Genomic DNA, 18039 nt, shown 5'->3' on the forward strand with positions numbered 1-18039 from the left:
TACAATTTCCAGGTGAGGAGGCTGTACATAATATTGCTGGCAAATATTTCGTGAATGTAATTTCTCAAATGTTCCAGTTTCCAAGGACTTAGTCAGGCATGCTCAAGTTATGACAAAAGACACAATAAATACATGATAAGTAGCTAGTATCTCTACGTAGACTATTGATTAAAGCCAGAGTCAGACATAATATGTGCAGTCAACCGTTTATTAGCCTGTATTAAATGTACTCATATATGCAACAACAATAAAATAATATAATTAGGCCTACTATCACTCAACATTCTGGGGTATAGGCTAACATTAATTGTAATTCAAGACTGAAGATTATGGAATTAATTTATGGAAAGTTAAAAAAATAAATTACACTTATATGTTGAGTTGAAAAGCACAAGGCAGGTCAATCTGATATCTTATTTTCTCGTTGATTAGTGTGTGTGCCCTTGACAGAAAGTCCTTTGAATTTAATAGGATTTAGGCTATTTAGCCATGTAATATTTTACATCACAGTTAAAATAATAGGCTATAGAGAAAGTTGAAGTTGTGAAAACAGTTTTTAACAGCATTTGAAAGATTATCCGTGAGGTCACCGTAAGAAGAAAAAACAAAGCGTTATCCAAAGTCAATGTCACATGAGCACGGAGTCCAATCAAAACGTATCCACGCTGAACCCGAGAAGCAGGAGAAGCGTAGTTATCGAGTCTTGAGCGCCCGCTCATTTTTAATCCAACTCTAAACCAAAAGTTGCTGCTTTGTTTGTTTTGTTCATGTCTGAGCAGCACATATATCATGCTTATTGAATAAATCTAAACAACATCAGTAAATATACCATCTGAAGTTCCCAAGTAAGTATTTTCAGCTATTAATCATGTGCAAGGTGAATACATTTTAATAATAGTTCCGTTTCGGATCGCTTTTCCAATGATGGGTTAGGTAGGACTGCACGGTGTGATCTGGCTCCATTGCTTCTTCCCCCATTATGTTCAGTGCCAGCCCATAGTCTTCCCTTCATGTTGTTATTTACATTTTACATTTTATTTAATCAAAGACGGATGATAAGTGATTATGTATTCATATTGTAGGCCTATAGTATTCGATAGTAATACAACGGTATATATTGTATTGGTTTGGCATGCAAAATATGAGGCCACAAAAGACAGTAGGCCTATTACCAAATAGCGGTATATAATTAGGCCTATTTTGGTTATGCTAGTTTTAGTAATTTTAGTGGCAAAATCAATAAGTAGCCTACGGTTCTTGTGATATTGGTTAGCTCACGATTAAAGTATAATATAAAATCATCATAATTTTTATTAAGGCACTAATACTTATCTATAGAGTGTCATCCCTCCACATGTCAGTCACTCTAAAGACCTACTTTAGCCAAGCAGATAGGAGGTGTCTCCCGTCGCTTACCTCACCAGCGTGACATGCCTTCCAATCAGATCCACCCTCACAATCTGTAAATATGAGGAGGGTATGTCTGTCCGTGGGCATGCACATGGTAGGTCTCGATCAGGCAAAGTCAGTTATTGTAGGGAGCTGCTCACTGCTCCTTCCTCCATCATCATTCCTGCGGGGTGGGCCTATTCATTTCATAAAGTTAGAACCACAGCGCGTGTTTCGAAGTCGTTTCTCCGTGGATGCATATCCAAACTGACACTGAATAGCCTACTACCGTTCTAGCCAAGAGGAGAACGGACACCGAATACTACCGTTCTAGCCAATATAACGCTGGGGATCCAACAGGTATGGCCTGCTTACGTAGACTACTTTTGCGGCTTTCCGAATGTCATCATTCAACAATTAACTTTGAATTTAGTGCGGTGATTTAAAATAATTATGTAAATGCTGGTAAAGTATTTGTTTTGATGCTCATTTGAAAATATGCATGTTCATAAATGATGTAGCTTTGCTACATGTGCGTAATTTCGGTGCATAATTTCGTAGGCCTAGGGTCAAAATCTGATGGATCAGATTATTGGGGATACAAAATCATTCTTACAATATTAGATTGCTATCGAATATGCGTACATGCGCTTTGATTTATTAAAGATTGTAATCAGGTTTTAATTAGCCTTTTCTCCTGAAATAGGACAGGCTACATGTTTGCCGATAATTTTGTTTATGCACATAGGCTACACACATCCAAAATACAAGCAAAGAAATGCCGTTAATTGTTATGAAATATGACAATGTTTCCAATATTTAGGCCTATTAGTGGAAATACACACACTTGATAGGCCTACATATAAGACAGAATACTGGTGATACAGATAAAGTTTATATATTTTTTTTAAATACAGTGATTTATTTGTAAACTACCTGTTGCTCACCGGCATGTGCATTCCCAGGTGTTCCGTTGACCGGAATGGAGTACACTTATGATGTCGATTTGGAAGAGCTATGTCCTGTTTGTGGCGATAAGGTGTCGGGATACCACTATGGACTACTGACGTGTGAAAGCTGTAAGGTAGGCTGCAAAAGACGCAATCATTTATTTTTATACAAGTATTTTTTATTTACGTCAAGATGATATCTCTCAAGAAATTCGTTATCGTTTTTATTCATTCAAATGTATTAATATTATTTTCGTTTTTGTATTAATTTTATTGCAGCATTGATGATGATCTTACCTTTGCTATTTTGTTAATAGGCGTGTCTATATGAACTCTCTCTCACACAGGGTTTCTTCAAAAGAACGGTTCAAAATAATAAGAGGTATACATGTGCAGAAAACCAGGATTGTAAAATTGACAAAACTCAGAGGAAACGGTGTCCATTTTGTCGGTTTCAGAAATGCCTGAATGTTGGAATGCGATTAGAAGGTAAGATCCTTTTTATTTGATTAATTTAGTTCATATTTTAGTTTAACATGGCATGCAGTCAGAAATTAAAATTCATATATTTAAACGTCTACTTGTTGTATATTTTTTGGGGGCTATAAATCAGATTTGATATCTGATGAAATTGCATATCTATCTCTTTGTGTTGGTGATATATTTTATTTTACAACAGTAGGCTTCAATAGGCTGCATTATAGTCTGTCTGTTGGTAGGCTTATTATCAAATAGGTTTCGTTAAATATTCGTCTCTAATTAATGAAACGTAAGAAAAATGAGCTATATTATAAGTATAGTTTGTCAGTTGTTGCATATATATTTTTGCCAATGTTTGGGTTTTAATTGCTGTATCAACATTGGCATATTAGCTATGGAATTATATATGTTTTAAATCTACCTCCGGGTAAACTATTTCAGTAGCCTTTGATAAAACGTGTATGAAGAGTACGTTTTCCAATATAACTGAATAATTAGAAGAGCTTTGGGTGAGGTTATTCTTCATATGTCAGTAAATCATTATGAAACAACAAGCTTGAATGCAAGCTTCGTAAATGCACTTTAAAGTTATTTTGGGATTCAGAATAATAACAAAATGAGAACTAACATTTTTGTTTATCCCTGGAAATTAAATGTACTTTACAATGGATTTAATCCATATCTTCAAATATATACATTCAATCTACAAAAAGATTGCTCTATTAGTGTATTTTTGGTTCACATTTTGCTTGCTACACCAAGAACTCTCACACACGAACATAAACCTCTGCATAGTGAATGCTAGCAATGAGTGGAATAACAGTAATGGCGTTCGATCTTGCTCTCATTCCATCAGCTGTCCGAGCCGATCGCATGCGAGGAGGCCGGAATAAGTTTGGCCCCATGTACAAGCGCGACCGAGCCCTCAAGCAGCAGAAGAAAGCGTTGATTCGAGCCACTGGCCTCAAGATGGAGACCACCCCTCCGATGCTGTCCCCTGACACTCAGACAGACTACACCTTCACCGGCAGTCTCCCGGGCCTCCACCCGCTCCCCAAGGGCATCCTCCACACCACCACGACCCCCATCGCCCCCACAGACTACGACCGCAGCCTCTACGGACCCCCCTCACTGGGCATGGCTATGCCTGGACTCCCCCCCCATGCACCCTTACCCCCCCAGTACCAGTACGCCTCCTTCCCCAGCAGGGCGATCAAGTCCGAGTACCCGGACCACTACACAAGCTCCCCAGACTCGGTAGTGGGCAGCTACACCTACCCGGAGCAGGTATACTCTGGACCGGGCTCTCCGCAGGTCCCCGGGGTGCCTCAGCTGGTGCTGGAGTTTCTGCGATGTGACCCGGACGAGCTGCAGGTGCAGAGTAAGATCGCTGCTCACCTTCAGCAGGAGCAGAGTGGCCAGGGGGGCAAGGGTCAGGAGAGACTCAGCCCCTTCAGCCTAATGTGTCACATGGCTGACCAGACGCTCTTCTCCATCGTGGAGTGGGCCCGAAGCTGCATCTTCTTCAAGGAGCTCAAGGTAGGGAACCAAGAGTCAATCGTTTGTTGTCATACCAAGCAAAGTTGTTAATCATTTGGAAACCTCCATTTTTCTCAGAGATGGTTTAGACTGTAGATGATATGCTGTCCTTATACTTTTTTCAGGAAAAAATTATCTATTAGTTCAAAAGTGCTGTACACATCCAACAAACCTCCACAGGGTACAAAATGACGTGAAAATAAGACAAAACAACCTTCCCACTGGTTTGATGCTCCTGACGTTTTATTAGCAATGTTTCAACCACAAAGGTCTTCGTCAGGCTTACAGGTAAGACCTTTTGTACAGTTAAGGCTGACAAAAGCCCTTTCTGGTTTAAAGGTTTCAAATTGACCCCGTAGTCTAATATTTATTATTTGCCTGAGTGGGGCCTGTGAGAATCACAACATGGAGGATACATAATGTTATATTTTCCCAAGGCACATGACATATGTTATTGTATCAGTTTTTGTTTATTGCGTTGAGTTCCCTATATCAGGATGTGAATTGAAATTCAAGTGATGAATTGGGAAAAACTCAACAATGAAAATGATAACCGATTCCTGAACTGAGTGGAAATCGCCAATGCAATAACATTGGGATACACACAAGCGCACCCACATTTGCACATACACACACATACACACACATACACTGTCAACATTTACCATTTTACGCATGGACAGCCATGCACACATCTCTCACACATTATTCTGCTGTTTATTTGGGACTTCCTACTGCAGAAGTGTCCACCATGATGAAAAGACGATGACAGGTGGAATCAAGGAAGCACATCCGTATCCATGACAATTGAGAGAGCAGAGTGATGGCTTTTTTTTCAACACACACAGCCCAGGGGGTATTCCACCAAGCAGCATCAACAAGTTAGCCTTAGCATTACAGTAGCCACCTACATGTAACTGTGTAACACGGTCTCCAATGAACATGTAAAAAAATAGTGACTTTTAACCATTGTAGTGACTTTTAATTAGTGACTTTTAATGGTGACTTTTAATCATTGTAGTGACTTTTAATAGTGACTTTTAACCATTTTAACCATTGTACCATTGTACCATTGACATATTAGTTATATGCAGTGGTGTAAAAATACTTTAAAGTACTACTTAAGTAGTTTTTGGGTTATCTGCACATTACTATTTATATTTTTGACAACACTTACTTCACTACATTCCTAAATATTTTAAAAAAACCTTTTACTCCATACATTTTCCCTGACACCCAAAAGTACTCATTACATTTTCAATGCCTAGCAGGACAGGAACATGGTCCAATTCACGCACATACCAAGAGAACATCCCTGATCATCCCTACTACCTCTGTTCTGGCGGGCTCTAAACACACATGTAAATGATGTCTGAGTGTTGGAGCACGCCCCTGGCTATCTGTAATTTAAAATAACAAGAAAATTATGAAGTTTGCACAATATATGAAATTGGACTTTTGAAACCAAATACTTTTAGACTGGCCTTCTAGGCAGAGTTCCTCTGTCCAGTGTCTGTGTTCTTTTGTCCATCTTAATCTTTTCTTTTTATTGGCCGGTCTGAGAGACGGCTTTTTCTTTGCAACTACCTAGAAGGCCAGCATCCCGGAGTCGCCTCTTCACTGTTGACATTGACGCTGGTGTTTTGCATGCACTATTTAATGAAGCTGCCAGTTGAGGACTTGTGAGGTGTCTGTTTCTCAAACGAGACACTCTAATGTACTTGTCCTCTTGCTCAGTTGTGCACCGGGGCCTCCCACTCCTCTGTCTATTCTGGTCAGAGCCAGTTTGCGCTGTTCTGTGAAGGGAGTAGTACACAGCGTTGTACGAGATCTTCAGTTTCTTGGCAATCTTTCAAATGGAATAGCCTTAATTTCTCAGAACAAGAATAGACTGACGAGTTTCAGAAAAAAGATCTTTGTTTCTGGACATTTTGGGCCTGTAATCGAACCCACAAAATGCTGATGCTCCAGATACTCAACTGTTCTAAAGAAGGATAGTTTTAATGCTTCTTTAATCAGACAACAGTTTTCAGCTGTGCTAACATAATTGCAAAAGGGTTTTCTAATGATCAATTAGCCTTTTAAAATTATGAACTTAAATTAGCTAACACAACGTACCATTGGAACACAGGAGTGATGGTTGCTGATAATGGGCCTCTGTACGCCTATGTAGATATTCCATAATATGCCGTTTCCAGCTACAATAGTCATTTACAACGTTAACAATGTCTACACTGTATTGCTGATCAATTTGATGTTATTTTTTAATGGAAAAAAAATTGAATTTCTTTCAAAAACAAGGACATTTCTAAGTGACCCCAAACTTTTGAATGGTAGCGTATGTCACTATGGTGACATAGAGTAGTGACATTATGAGAGAGGTCTGAACTTTACTATATATTCTGAAATAACTCCACACAACCTCATAATGGGCATGCTATAATTGACCTTAATAAGTCATATCCCACTTTAGAATTCTTTACACACCATTGAATTGTAGCACACTACTTGTGAGTGTTTATTCAAGCTAACTGGCTAATCCATCGATTTTTGCTCTGTGTAATGCTACCATGAGGTGAACGGCTAATTGACTTAGCTTCAACCGCTGCCCTCCCGCAATGCTCTCCTCAAGACCCATTCTGGTCAGGCGTGACTCGGGCTACCGACTATCAGCGGTGAACAAACAGATGCTCTGACACGTTGTAGCTACTTGAGCACCGGGTGCATGCTAGTTGCAGCAGGGACTGTGTGGGCGCACATCGCTGCCATTCGGTTCACACATTGAGGAGAGGAGCCAGGAAAGGGCAATCTCTTCACTGTGGTTCCGTATGTCACCCAACGCTATTCATTTCAGTCTGACCTTCATCCATTCCTATCTGGAAGAGATTTTATGAAGTCGACCCTTCTTGGCCATCCTGAGAGGCAGAATGGAACAGTGTTGTCAGGAGAAGAGATCTTTGAGAGATCTTTTATAAAGCAGCATTTTATTTAAAATGATTGAATTATGCCTCAATCTGCTTATTATCCTTCTCCCAAGGTTCACGGTGATGTTGACTGAACTAATTTAGAGTGAGTTAGGGAGGATATTTTATTTGTGTGTGTGTGAGTGCCAGTGTGTGGGAGCGTGTGTGTGTGTGTGTGTGTGTGTGTGATAGTGATGAATGGTAATAGCGTACTTGCAGTGATTTAACCTGGTTAGGTCGAGGTCGGCGTTCATCTCTCCTAAAATAAAACACTTGAGTTTTATGCTGATGTAAAGGAAATGGACCCTCTTAAAGTGCTGTATAAAGCAATACCATGTCCCTACTCTCAATATTTTCACCACAATGGAAGCATTGTTTGGTTTGATAAGGTTTTGAGCAGTACAAAGGCTGATGGATGAAATGTTTTATTTTTCAGGGTCTGGGTGTTTATTAATACTTGAATAGTTAACAGTTTAGTGTGGCTTATTGTTCTTAAGGTCAGTTAAACATTTTGGTATGGTGTGGCTTTCCTTTCATGGCTGAAGCAGACAATAGCAATTATATTACTGTATTCAATTTACAACACATTACATTGTTTTAGATTAATTTATATATAATACCCTTTGCCTTTGTTGTCCTGTATCATATAGTAGATACAGTATATACAGAGTAAATAACACTAAATAAGAGGTGTAGCACAAACTACCTTCATGTAATGTGAAAAGCTTCACCACAAGAACCTACGAGCCAAAGTCAACTTTCACTTTCTGTAGGAGGAGCAGTAAGACATAAAACCAGTTGACTATGAATAACAGGACTATTTGCCAAGAAGTCCCCAGTTATTTTTGCCGGTACTGAAGGCATTCCTTGCAGTAGATAAGAGTGGAATGTGTACTCCAGAGTGTTTAGTTAATGTGTTTGGGTTTTCCATGTGGAGGGATAGACAGTATTTCTAAAAGATCAAGTTTTATTTGAGATTTTTACAGCTTTCTGCGTAGTCAAATCGTTACAAAATCTATTTCAGTGTTTTTAAAAGTGATCATTAATTGGCGTCTTCTTCTTATCAGTCTACAGCTAGACTTCTGAAAGTTTGTTTGATCTAAGATGAGAGAAAGCTACTAAATAAGCTGTGTGATATACATATTATCTGATTGTTATCATATATGTCTAATAAATCATTTTAACTGTGATATTTGTTATCCATTCACTATACTATATAATACATAATCACTATTTAATATACTGAACAAAACTATAAATTCAACATGCAACAATTTCTAAGATTTTACTGAGTTACAGTTTATATAAGGAAATCAGTAAATTTAAATAAATTCATTAGGCCCTAATCTATTGATTTCACATGACTGGGCAGGGTTGCAGGCCTGGGAAGGCATAGGCCCACCCACTGGGGAGCCAGGCCCAGCCAATCTGAATGAGTTTTCCCCCACAAAAGGGCTTCATTACAGACAGAAATACGCCTTCTCTAAAACGACGTTGGAGGCAGGTTATGGTAGAGCAATTAACATAAAATGATCTGGCAACAGCTCCAGTAGCTTTACACATGCACACACACAAAAGGAGATATTTTAAATGATTGAAATTGCAATTATCATACTAAAATGCATTGAAATACATTATATTCCTTCCAGTCAATAAGTATGTTTACATGCACATTTTTTAAACCTTTATTTAACTAGATAAGTCAGTTAAGAACAAATTCTTATTTTCGACGACGGCTTAGGAACAGTGGGTTAACTGCCTTGTTCAGGGGCAGAGCGACAGATTTTTACCTTGTCAGCTCTGGGATTAGATCTTGCAACCTTCCGGTTACTAGTCCAACACTCTAACCACTAGGCTACCTGCCGCCCCATTTTACTATGATTATTGTGGATAGTAAGATTAATATAATAATTTGATTTAAACATTTACATGTTTCGCAATAAGAAACATTTCCCGAATAATCCTGTTTACGTGGACACATTTGAAATCAGGCTACCTGATAGGACTTTGATAAATGCCAAAAATGCCAATCAAAATAAACGTTCTACCACATATTATTATATTCATATTTAACCATATTATAATAGTATTATAAATATGAAGCCTATTTGAATCTGAGTTCAGACATATAGAGTTTAAATGTGAAAACTATTTCTAAGATGCATACCTTTCCATTTTCCGAACTCACTTCACTAAAGCGAGAGGCTCGCGCTGCTCATGCTAGAACAAATACACTGCTGTTTACATGTCCTAATAAATCGAAATATTGCTAAAAAATCTAGGTGTTTTAGTCGACGTATGCTTACTTCGATTAAGACCTTAACGACCATTAAGATAATCAGAGTAAGGTGTTTACATGACTAATGCCATACTTACCCTACTCCCATAATCAGTTTAATATAGAATTATTAGTGTGCATGCGAATTTACTCAACAGTGCTATGCTGGTGCTTCGCCGGTACGCTGGTGCTATGCTGGTGCTACGCCGGTACGCTGGTGCTATGCTGGTGCTACGCCGGTACGCTGGTGCTACGCCGGTACGCTGGTGCTACGCCGGTATGCTGGTGCTACGCCGGTATGCTGGTGCTACGCCGGTATGCTGGTGCTACGCCGGTATGCTGGTGCTATGCTGGTGCTACGCCGGTATGCTGGTGCTACGCCGGTATGCTGGTGCTATGCTGGTGCTACGCCGGTATGCTGGTGCTATGCTGGTGCTATGCCGGTATGCTGGTGCTACGCCGGTACGCTGGTGCTACGCCGGTACGCTGGTGCTATGCTGGTGCTATGCTGGTGCTACGCCGGTACGCTGGTGCTATGCTGGTGCTATGCTGGTGCTATGCTGGTGCTATGCTGGTGCTACGCCGGTACGCTGGTGCTACGCCGGTACGCTGGTGCTACGCCGGTACGCTGGTGCTACGCCGGTACGCTGGTGCTATGCTGGTGCTACGCCGGTACGCTGGTGCTATGCTGGTGCTATGCTGGTGCTATGCTGGTGCTATGCTGGTGCTACGCCGGTACGCTGGTGCTACGCCGGTACGCTGGTGCTACGCCGGTATGCTGGTGCTATGCTGGTGCTACGCCGGTATGCTGGTGCTATGCTGGTGCTACGCCGGTACGCTGGTGCTACGCCGGTATGCTGGTGCTATGCTGGTGCTACGCCGGTATGCTGGTGCTATGCTGGTGGTACGCCGGTATGCTGGTGCTACGCCGGTATGCTGGTGCTATGCTGGTGCTACGCCGGTACGCTGGTGCTACGCCGGTATGCTGGTGCTACGCCGGTACGCTGGTGCTACGCCGGTAACAAATGGCAATATCTGGAGATGGGTTACCATGTGTTTTTCACTAAGCTGGGCTGTGTGGTATGTGTGTGTTTGTGTGGGATGGTGGATGTGGCATACATTAGCTTATTGACTCTCTTCACCACGTGTTGATGGGTAGTTTCCAGGTCTTTGTGTCTACGTCTGTGTTGGACAGGTGTGTGTCAATCCCCTCACAGTAGAATGGCTTCCGGAAGGAACTTCTACCTCATTTACCAGGTGTAATGACTTGCTAGCATGGCATGCTATAGCAATAGAATGAGCCAGGTGGACATTAGCATTGCACTATATGCACTCATAACAGCTGCTCTAGTTTAGCTGTGTATCAAGACAAAAATATAAAACATGTTGTTCAGTATGTTGGTTAATAGTACAAAATAATCACTTTCATGAATTCAGACTATCTTTTTTTCCACACTCACAATAATTTTACCTAAACCGGCACCTCAATGGTTGTACAATAGGCAGTATACACTTCATATTAAATGCTAGAGTGGTATTCACCATTGACTGTTAGAAATAGTTCACGGACTCACCCATGGGCGAGTGAGAGCTGGGATATGGAGAGAGAAGAAAGAAAATCCATCAAAATTCTGAGGTACTTGACATTTTCAATAGGTGCAGATGGGGGAATAGCAGTAGGATGGCACAGTCTTTATGGTGTGCACTGTATTCCCAATGAAAAAACCCAACATATTATGTTGCATTCACATTGCTGTGTGTCAATGGTTTGTTGTGCAATTCCTGAAGTGTGTATTGAATCCGGTCTGGTATTTGTGTTAAAGAACTCGCTGTGCTACAGCAAATACATGAAAAACTGACCTCATGGTGACAGAGCTCGACTTGGTGGTTAATAGCATCCATTTGCCATGGCAACAGAAAATCCAGACTAAATGGGGCCATGTCTTGATGGGTCTCTGTTCATATACTATATCTATGTATCTTTGGTGATGTTGACATGCTTTTGTCCCTGGTTTGTGAATTTCCATAAAATGGTTGACAACTGATATTCAAAGAATGTCGACGTTTGTCAAACAAGCATGCTCGCACTCACGTCATGTGATGAGATAGGCTGGTTGTTAAGCTGTATTGCAATGAATATTGATTTTGTCTTTACAGTGGGTTTGTAGTTGTTTGTGACATTTACCCAAAATGCAACTTCTACACAGGAAATGGATAGTGGATAACGGATAATGGATAATTCATAATCCATAGCTTGACTATGCCACAAAAAGCAGACTACAATAATCTTTTGTCATATCAGAAAGGTTTTCTGGATTGTACTGTATACATTGTATTTTATAAAGTGACACTGCCCCCATGTTTACTGTGAATGCACCCACCATTGTTTGGTTAACCATTTTATGTAGCCTGGGAACTAATCTGAATTTTCTCTGTTTCACTTCACAACATCAGTCTGGCCATGGACTTTCATTACAACTGTTTGCCCCTATCTGTAATGGTGCATTACTACTACTTCTGGTTAACCACATTAAGTTCATTTATAGTTAAAGGGATGGTTCACTTTAGTTTAGCAAATGTTTTTACTTACCCTGGGTGTTGTCATTTTAACCAAACCATTTTAAGTCTGTTACCTTGTTATGTAGCAAAGCCATGGGGATTCAAAAGCATGGGAATCTGTGTATTTGGAACACACCCCAAATATGTGTGTTTGAATGGATTCCTTCTGTCTTCTATCAGGTAGGAGATCAGATGAAGCTGCTTCACAACTGCTGGAGCGAGCTGCTGGTGTTGGACTTCATCTCCAGGCAAGTCCAACACGGCAAGGAGGGCAGCGTGCTACTGGTCACAGGGCAGGAGGTGAGTGCAATGATCACCAAGCATCATCATCACACATGCACGCACACAAGCACAGAAGTTGGAAGTCAGTCACACTTATCCTCATGGTAAACGCATATCACTGAGTACCTTTAATGAGACCAGAGCTAAAACAAATTGAGGAAAGTTCCTATGTTGAAACTCATGCATTTGTATGTTGTGGTCTAGGTGGAGCTGGCGTCCATAGCGTCCCAGGCAGGAGCCACTCTCACAAGCCTGGTGCAGAGAGGACAGGAGCTAGTTGAGAAACTACAGACCCTACAGGCGGACCGCAGAGAAATTGCCTGCTTCAAGTTCCTCATCCTCTTCAACCCCGGTGAGTGGGAGATTCAATTGCATGTACAGGGGACCACCATGGGGAGCTGGATATCCCCATAACAAATAATTCTCTCCTAATTAAGGGTTGAAAATATGGTTGAAAATGTTAACTTTATATTAAGGTCTGTGGACCAATCGCCATTAAGTTCCTTGTCCTTTTCGACCCCTGCGAGTGGGAGATCAGCCATGGGTTCTCCATAGGTTGGTTCTATCGGGGATCCTTGGGACATCCCAACTCTAAAACCTAACCTTAACCCTTACCTTAACCATTTTAAATGTAATCTTCAATGGGGTAACGTCAGTGTTGGGAAGTCCCAAGGAATGTGGATAGCATGAACCATTCTCCATATATATTTATTAAAAAAGAAATACAGAAATAACTCATTCACACCCCTTTCTGGGTAGGTCTCTAAGAGCTTTCCACACCTGGATTGCAATATTTGCACATTATTCTTTTAACATTTTTTCAAGCTGTGTCAAATTGGTTGTTGATAATTGCTACGCAACCATTTTCAGGTCTTGCCATATATTTTCAAGTATATTTAAGTCAAAACTGTAACTCAGCCACTCAGGAACATTTATTGTGTTCTTGGTAAGCAACTCCAGTGTAGATTTTGCTTTGCGTTTTAGTTAATTGTCCTGCTGAAAGGTGAATTCATCTCCCAGTGGCTGGTGGAAAGCAGACTGAACCAGGTTTTCTTCTTGGATTTTGCCTGTGCTTAGCTCCATTCCGTTTATTTTTTTATCCTGAAAACCTCCCCAGACCTGAACAATTACAAGCATACCCACAACATGTTGCAGCCACCACTATGCTTGAAAATATGGAGAGTCGTACTCAGTAATGTGTTGTATTGGATTTACCCCAAACAGAACACTATATTCAGGACAAAAAGTGAATTGCTTTGCCACATTTTTTTGCAGTATTAATTTAGTGACTTGTTGCAAACAGGATGCATGTTTTGGAATATTCTTTATTCTGTACAGGCTTCCTTCTTTTCACTCTGTCATTTAGGTGAGTAATTGTTGATTAATAACAATGTTGATGATCCACCCTGTTTTCTGCTATTAGAGACATTCAACTTTGTAACTGTTTTAAAGTCAACATTGGCCTCGTGGTGAAATCCCTGAGCGTTTTCCTTTTTCTCTGGCAACTGAGTTAAGAAGGACGCCTGTATCTTTGTATTGACTGGGTGTTTTGATACACCATCCAAAGTATAATTAATACCTTACTCATTATCAAACGGATATTCAATGCCTGCCTTTTTAAAATTACATCTACAAATAGGTGCCCTTTGCGAGTCATTGGAAAAACCTCCATGTTCTTTGTGGTTGAATCTGTGTTTGAAATTCACTGCTCTACTGAGGGACCTTACAGATAATTGTATGTTTGGGGTACAGCGATGAGATAGTCATTCATAAATCATGTTAAACACTATTATTGCACACAGAGTCCATGCAATTTATGTCTCTTGTTAAGCACATTTTGACCCCTGAACTTATTTAGCCATAACAAAGGGATTGAATATTTATTGACCCAAGACATTTCAGCTTTTCATTTTTAATTAACTAAATAAACTATTATAATAACACAATTCCACTTTGACATTCTGGGGTGTCGTGTGTAAGTAAGCCAGTGACAAAAAATCTCAATCCATTTCAAATTCAGGCTGTAACACAACAAAATGTGGGAAAAGTCCAGAGGTGTGAAAACTTTCTGAAGACATATTAACTCAATATTCGCCATCCGTGGACCAATAAGGAATGTCAAGTCCAACCTGGTTTAAAGTGCATCTTCACAAAGTTTCAATACACTTTGAAACAATAATAAGCAATTCTCTGGGATTCCCATGGTGGCTCTTGTTTACTGTATGTCTCTTGGCACAGTCATATTGATCCTTTTCTGTGTTTGCAAACATTGCCGCATGAGGGCGATGCGCGCAAGTTGGTGGCAGAACACGAAGGAGTTCTTACAGAACGCAAGCAAAAAAAGCCTGTATTTACATGTTGCTTATGAGTGCATTTCATACTACTTTTGGATTACAATGGGATTTTAAGGCTCGTATGAAAGTCCAGCTTAATATGATGCTAGTCCTCTTCGCATATCAACTGCATTACACTTAAAAAAGCACTTATATTTCAACCAGTAAAATGGCTCTTTGGCTAGCTTTTGCTACTGCCTATATCAATGAGCGTTAGCATTCTAGCTACCAACTGCTGCATCCAAAATAGTTATTTTGCAAATATTCCAACCAAATATAATCTTAACAACTGTTAAAGCAAGAATCAAAATATCATTGTAAGCGTATGAGAGTTAAATATTTTTCTTTTGTTTAGAAGTTATAAAACCGTAAATCTAGGCTATGTTGAATGGGTGCAGATGGTGATTGCTTTCTTATTGCCGCCAAGAGTCGTGGACATCTGTGCGTGACGTCAGTGTGTCGTGTACTGGAAAAGGGTCTATTAAATGTGAAATTCATACAATATTTTTTTGTTCTCTCATTTGGTATAATTGTTAGGTGTAATTGAGTTACAGATGTTTTTAATGAGCACTGTTGGAGAATTAGTGAAATCATGTGCTTAAATGACATTGAATCAGTGAAATCAAATGGTCATGTGCTTAAATTAGGTTGAATTAGTGAAATCAAATGGTCATGTGCTTAAATGAAAGTAATTGGTGTTGTAAATTAAATGCCCCACAACGGCTTCTCAACCTCACCTCATTTATCACATTTTGAAACATAACTGGCAATTCCTTCGATTTGAGTTTGATCCAAAGCAATTCATTTGTCAAAAGAAGGATGGCGCGCTAATATGTAGGTATATATTTTGGGGATTTGAGCATATTGGCAGTTTGTCCCCTTTATGGCTCTAAGAGGCTAAATGATTCGTCTCAATGGAGTGGCGCTTTGCACAGGTTATGGGCTTAATTCGAATTAGGCTGCACTGAATAGGCTATGTTTACAAAGGCAACGAGCGTCGCCCTTGTTGCGCACCACGCTCAAAGAAGGCTTAATGGATTGACCCCCACATCGGTTTTTCTCCAGACAGACACTAGGCCAGAATCCGCTGTGCTCGGTAGATGGGAAAATGGCCTTTTATCATCTACATTCCCCTAAGCGGTAGCAATTTAGAGCTAGCCCACCGTGAACAAAAGCTGCTTTTAATAATAAGAGTGCTTGAGAGGGCCCCGGCGTTTGCGCAGAGTGTGGATCTTTGTGTGGGTTCTGAGTGGCTTATGTCTGTTTTCTGCCTCCCTCTCTCTCTCTCCATCTCCCTCGCTCGCTCACTCTCTCATCTCTCTCTGTGTGTCGTCATTCGTTCATCTCTTTCTTCCTCAGGCAATTCGGTAATATTTGTAGGGGCAATTTTTGCTTCACCTTTGAGCCGTATTGAAAATATTATCGACAACATTTGATTCAATTGTGAGGGGCTCCCCCCAAGGTGCTCTCATGCTGAACCCCAGGAAAGGAGCCTCATCTGGGAAGACGACAAGCTGTTGTCCCTCTCTTAGCCAAGCTAGTGCTGGAGCTATGCTCGTGTGTGCTTCTATACATAACAGCCCACGTAAACAGACTTATGTTAGCTAGTATCTCTATAGTACAACATATCCTTGTGCTGGGTGCACATCGTCATGGAAATGCTTGAGATACTCTCGAGCATGCACAGAAACAAAGAAAGACTGACAGGCAGACATGCACAGTTGGATCCATGTTTTCACTAAGATAATGGCTGGGTCCACATGCCACCTCAAGTCACAATATGTCATTTTCAAACACGTTCAAGAGCACCACTTAAAGTTACAAATTGTGCGTTTAGGGTAAAAAAAAGTAACTTTCTGTCTCTTCTCCCCTCAGATGTGAAGCTACTGGAGAGCCAGGCATTCGTGGAGGGCGTCCAGGAGCAGGTGAACGGGGCTCTGCTGGAGTACACCATGTGTGCTTACCCCCAGCACCTGGACAAGTTCAGCCGGCTGCTGATGCGCCTGCCTGAGCTCAAGGCCTTGTCGGCACAGGCCGAGGACTACCTCTGCTACAAGCACCTGAGCGGAGAGGTGCCCTGCAACAACCTGCTCATCGAGATGCTGCACGCCAAGAGGGCGTGCGCTTGAGGAGGGCACACGTTTGTGTGTGTGTGTGTGTGTGTGTTAGTGTTTTTGACAAGATGGAAGAGAGGAGGTGTGTGTGGGTGTCCACATTTTAGAGAGATAAAGTGTGAGAAAGGCAGAGGGAAGCAAGAGAGAGAGAGAGAGAGATCACCCTTCTTGCCCCCAAAGTGCCAATTACTGAGGTCCCGGTCTCAGCCATTCCAGACCTCAGATCTAACTACAGTATGCCCGAAACCTGGACTGGATTAATTCAATTCACCACCAAGAGTGATTCAGTGGTAGAGAAATGCACTGAGTTGATTCACTCACCCTTCAGAGATTGAAATGTGATTTACATTTGAAGATGATGATTCACTGTGCAGGAGGTAGTCATTCTAAGAGTCATTCAAGGATTGTCAGAGACCTGATTCATCTGCAGTTCATATTCAGGCAATGATGCACTAGAGTTGTTGAACAGAGATGCACTGTATTGATTTACAGTGCATACAGAGAACTGATTCATTCTGAATAATTCCATATCAAGTTCCAAAAAACGATCTTATGCTAAAGACATGCTAATTAGTTACTTGTTAATTAACTTGTAATTAAAATGCATACTGGTTTACTCATTATGTAATATCACAGTTAATTAACTAATGACAATCACTAAACAACTAAAGACATACATTTCAGCTGGGTATAACCTACCTGAAGGGATCCTAAAAGAGGAATACCACATCTAAAGTTAGCTGTATGCTAATGTTGCATAGATGCTAATGCTACTAGCTAGGTTGACACAACCACAATGACAGCATTTTGTTTAAAGAGAGAAGAAAAAACGCTCCCGATGCGTGTCTACGACGAGCAGTCTCTCTGAACCTTACTACTGTGCTCACATAGCCTTACACATTCAGACCCCTGTTATATAGACTAATATTTATATTCTAAGTTGACAATTCTCCGTTTCCAATGCTTTTTCTTCTACTTTACTTCGGATGAGTCTGTATTTTAAACATTTCGTAAGTCAAATTTTCTCGTGTGGTTGCTTTTGAATTCTGATCTTTGTGTTTCCTAAAAAAAAATATGAAAAATGTAAAAGCCACAGGGAGATATTGTAATAGAAATATAGCTGTCACAGACTTGGTGTGTATCAGTACACTA

At 40.6% G+C, this 18039-nt stretch overlaps 1 protein-coding gene across 1 annotated transcript; it reads left to right on the top strand.

Moving 5' to 3' along the window:
- Positions 1-373: 373 nt before the first annotated feature.
- LOC139409848 (nuclear receptor subfamily 5, group A, member 1b) lies at positions 374-16902 on the top strand. The gene is given in 7 exon segments (XM_071155234.1): positions 374-395; positions 2355-2473; positions 2687-2828; positions 3676-4358; positions 12339-12458; positions 12645-12792; positions 16649-16902. Coding segments are annotated over 7 exon segments (1488 nt in total).
- Positions 16903-18039: the final 1137 nt, after the last annotated feature.

Source organism: Oncorhynchus clarkii, chromosome 5 (genome assembly GCF_045791955.1).
Source record: "Oncorhynchus clarkii lewisi isolate Uvic-CL-2024 chromosome 5, UVic_Ocla_1.0, whole genome shotgun sequence".
Classification (NCBI taxonomy): domain Eukaryota; kingdom Metazoa; phylum Chordata; class Actinopteri; order Salmoniformes; family Salmonidae; genus Oncorhynchus; species Oncorhynchus clarkii.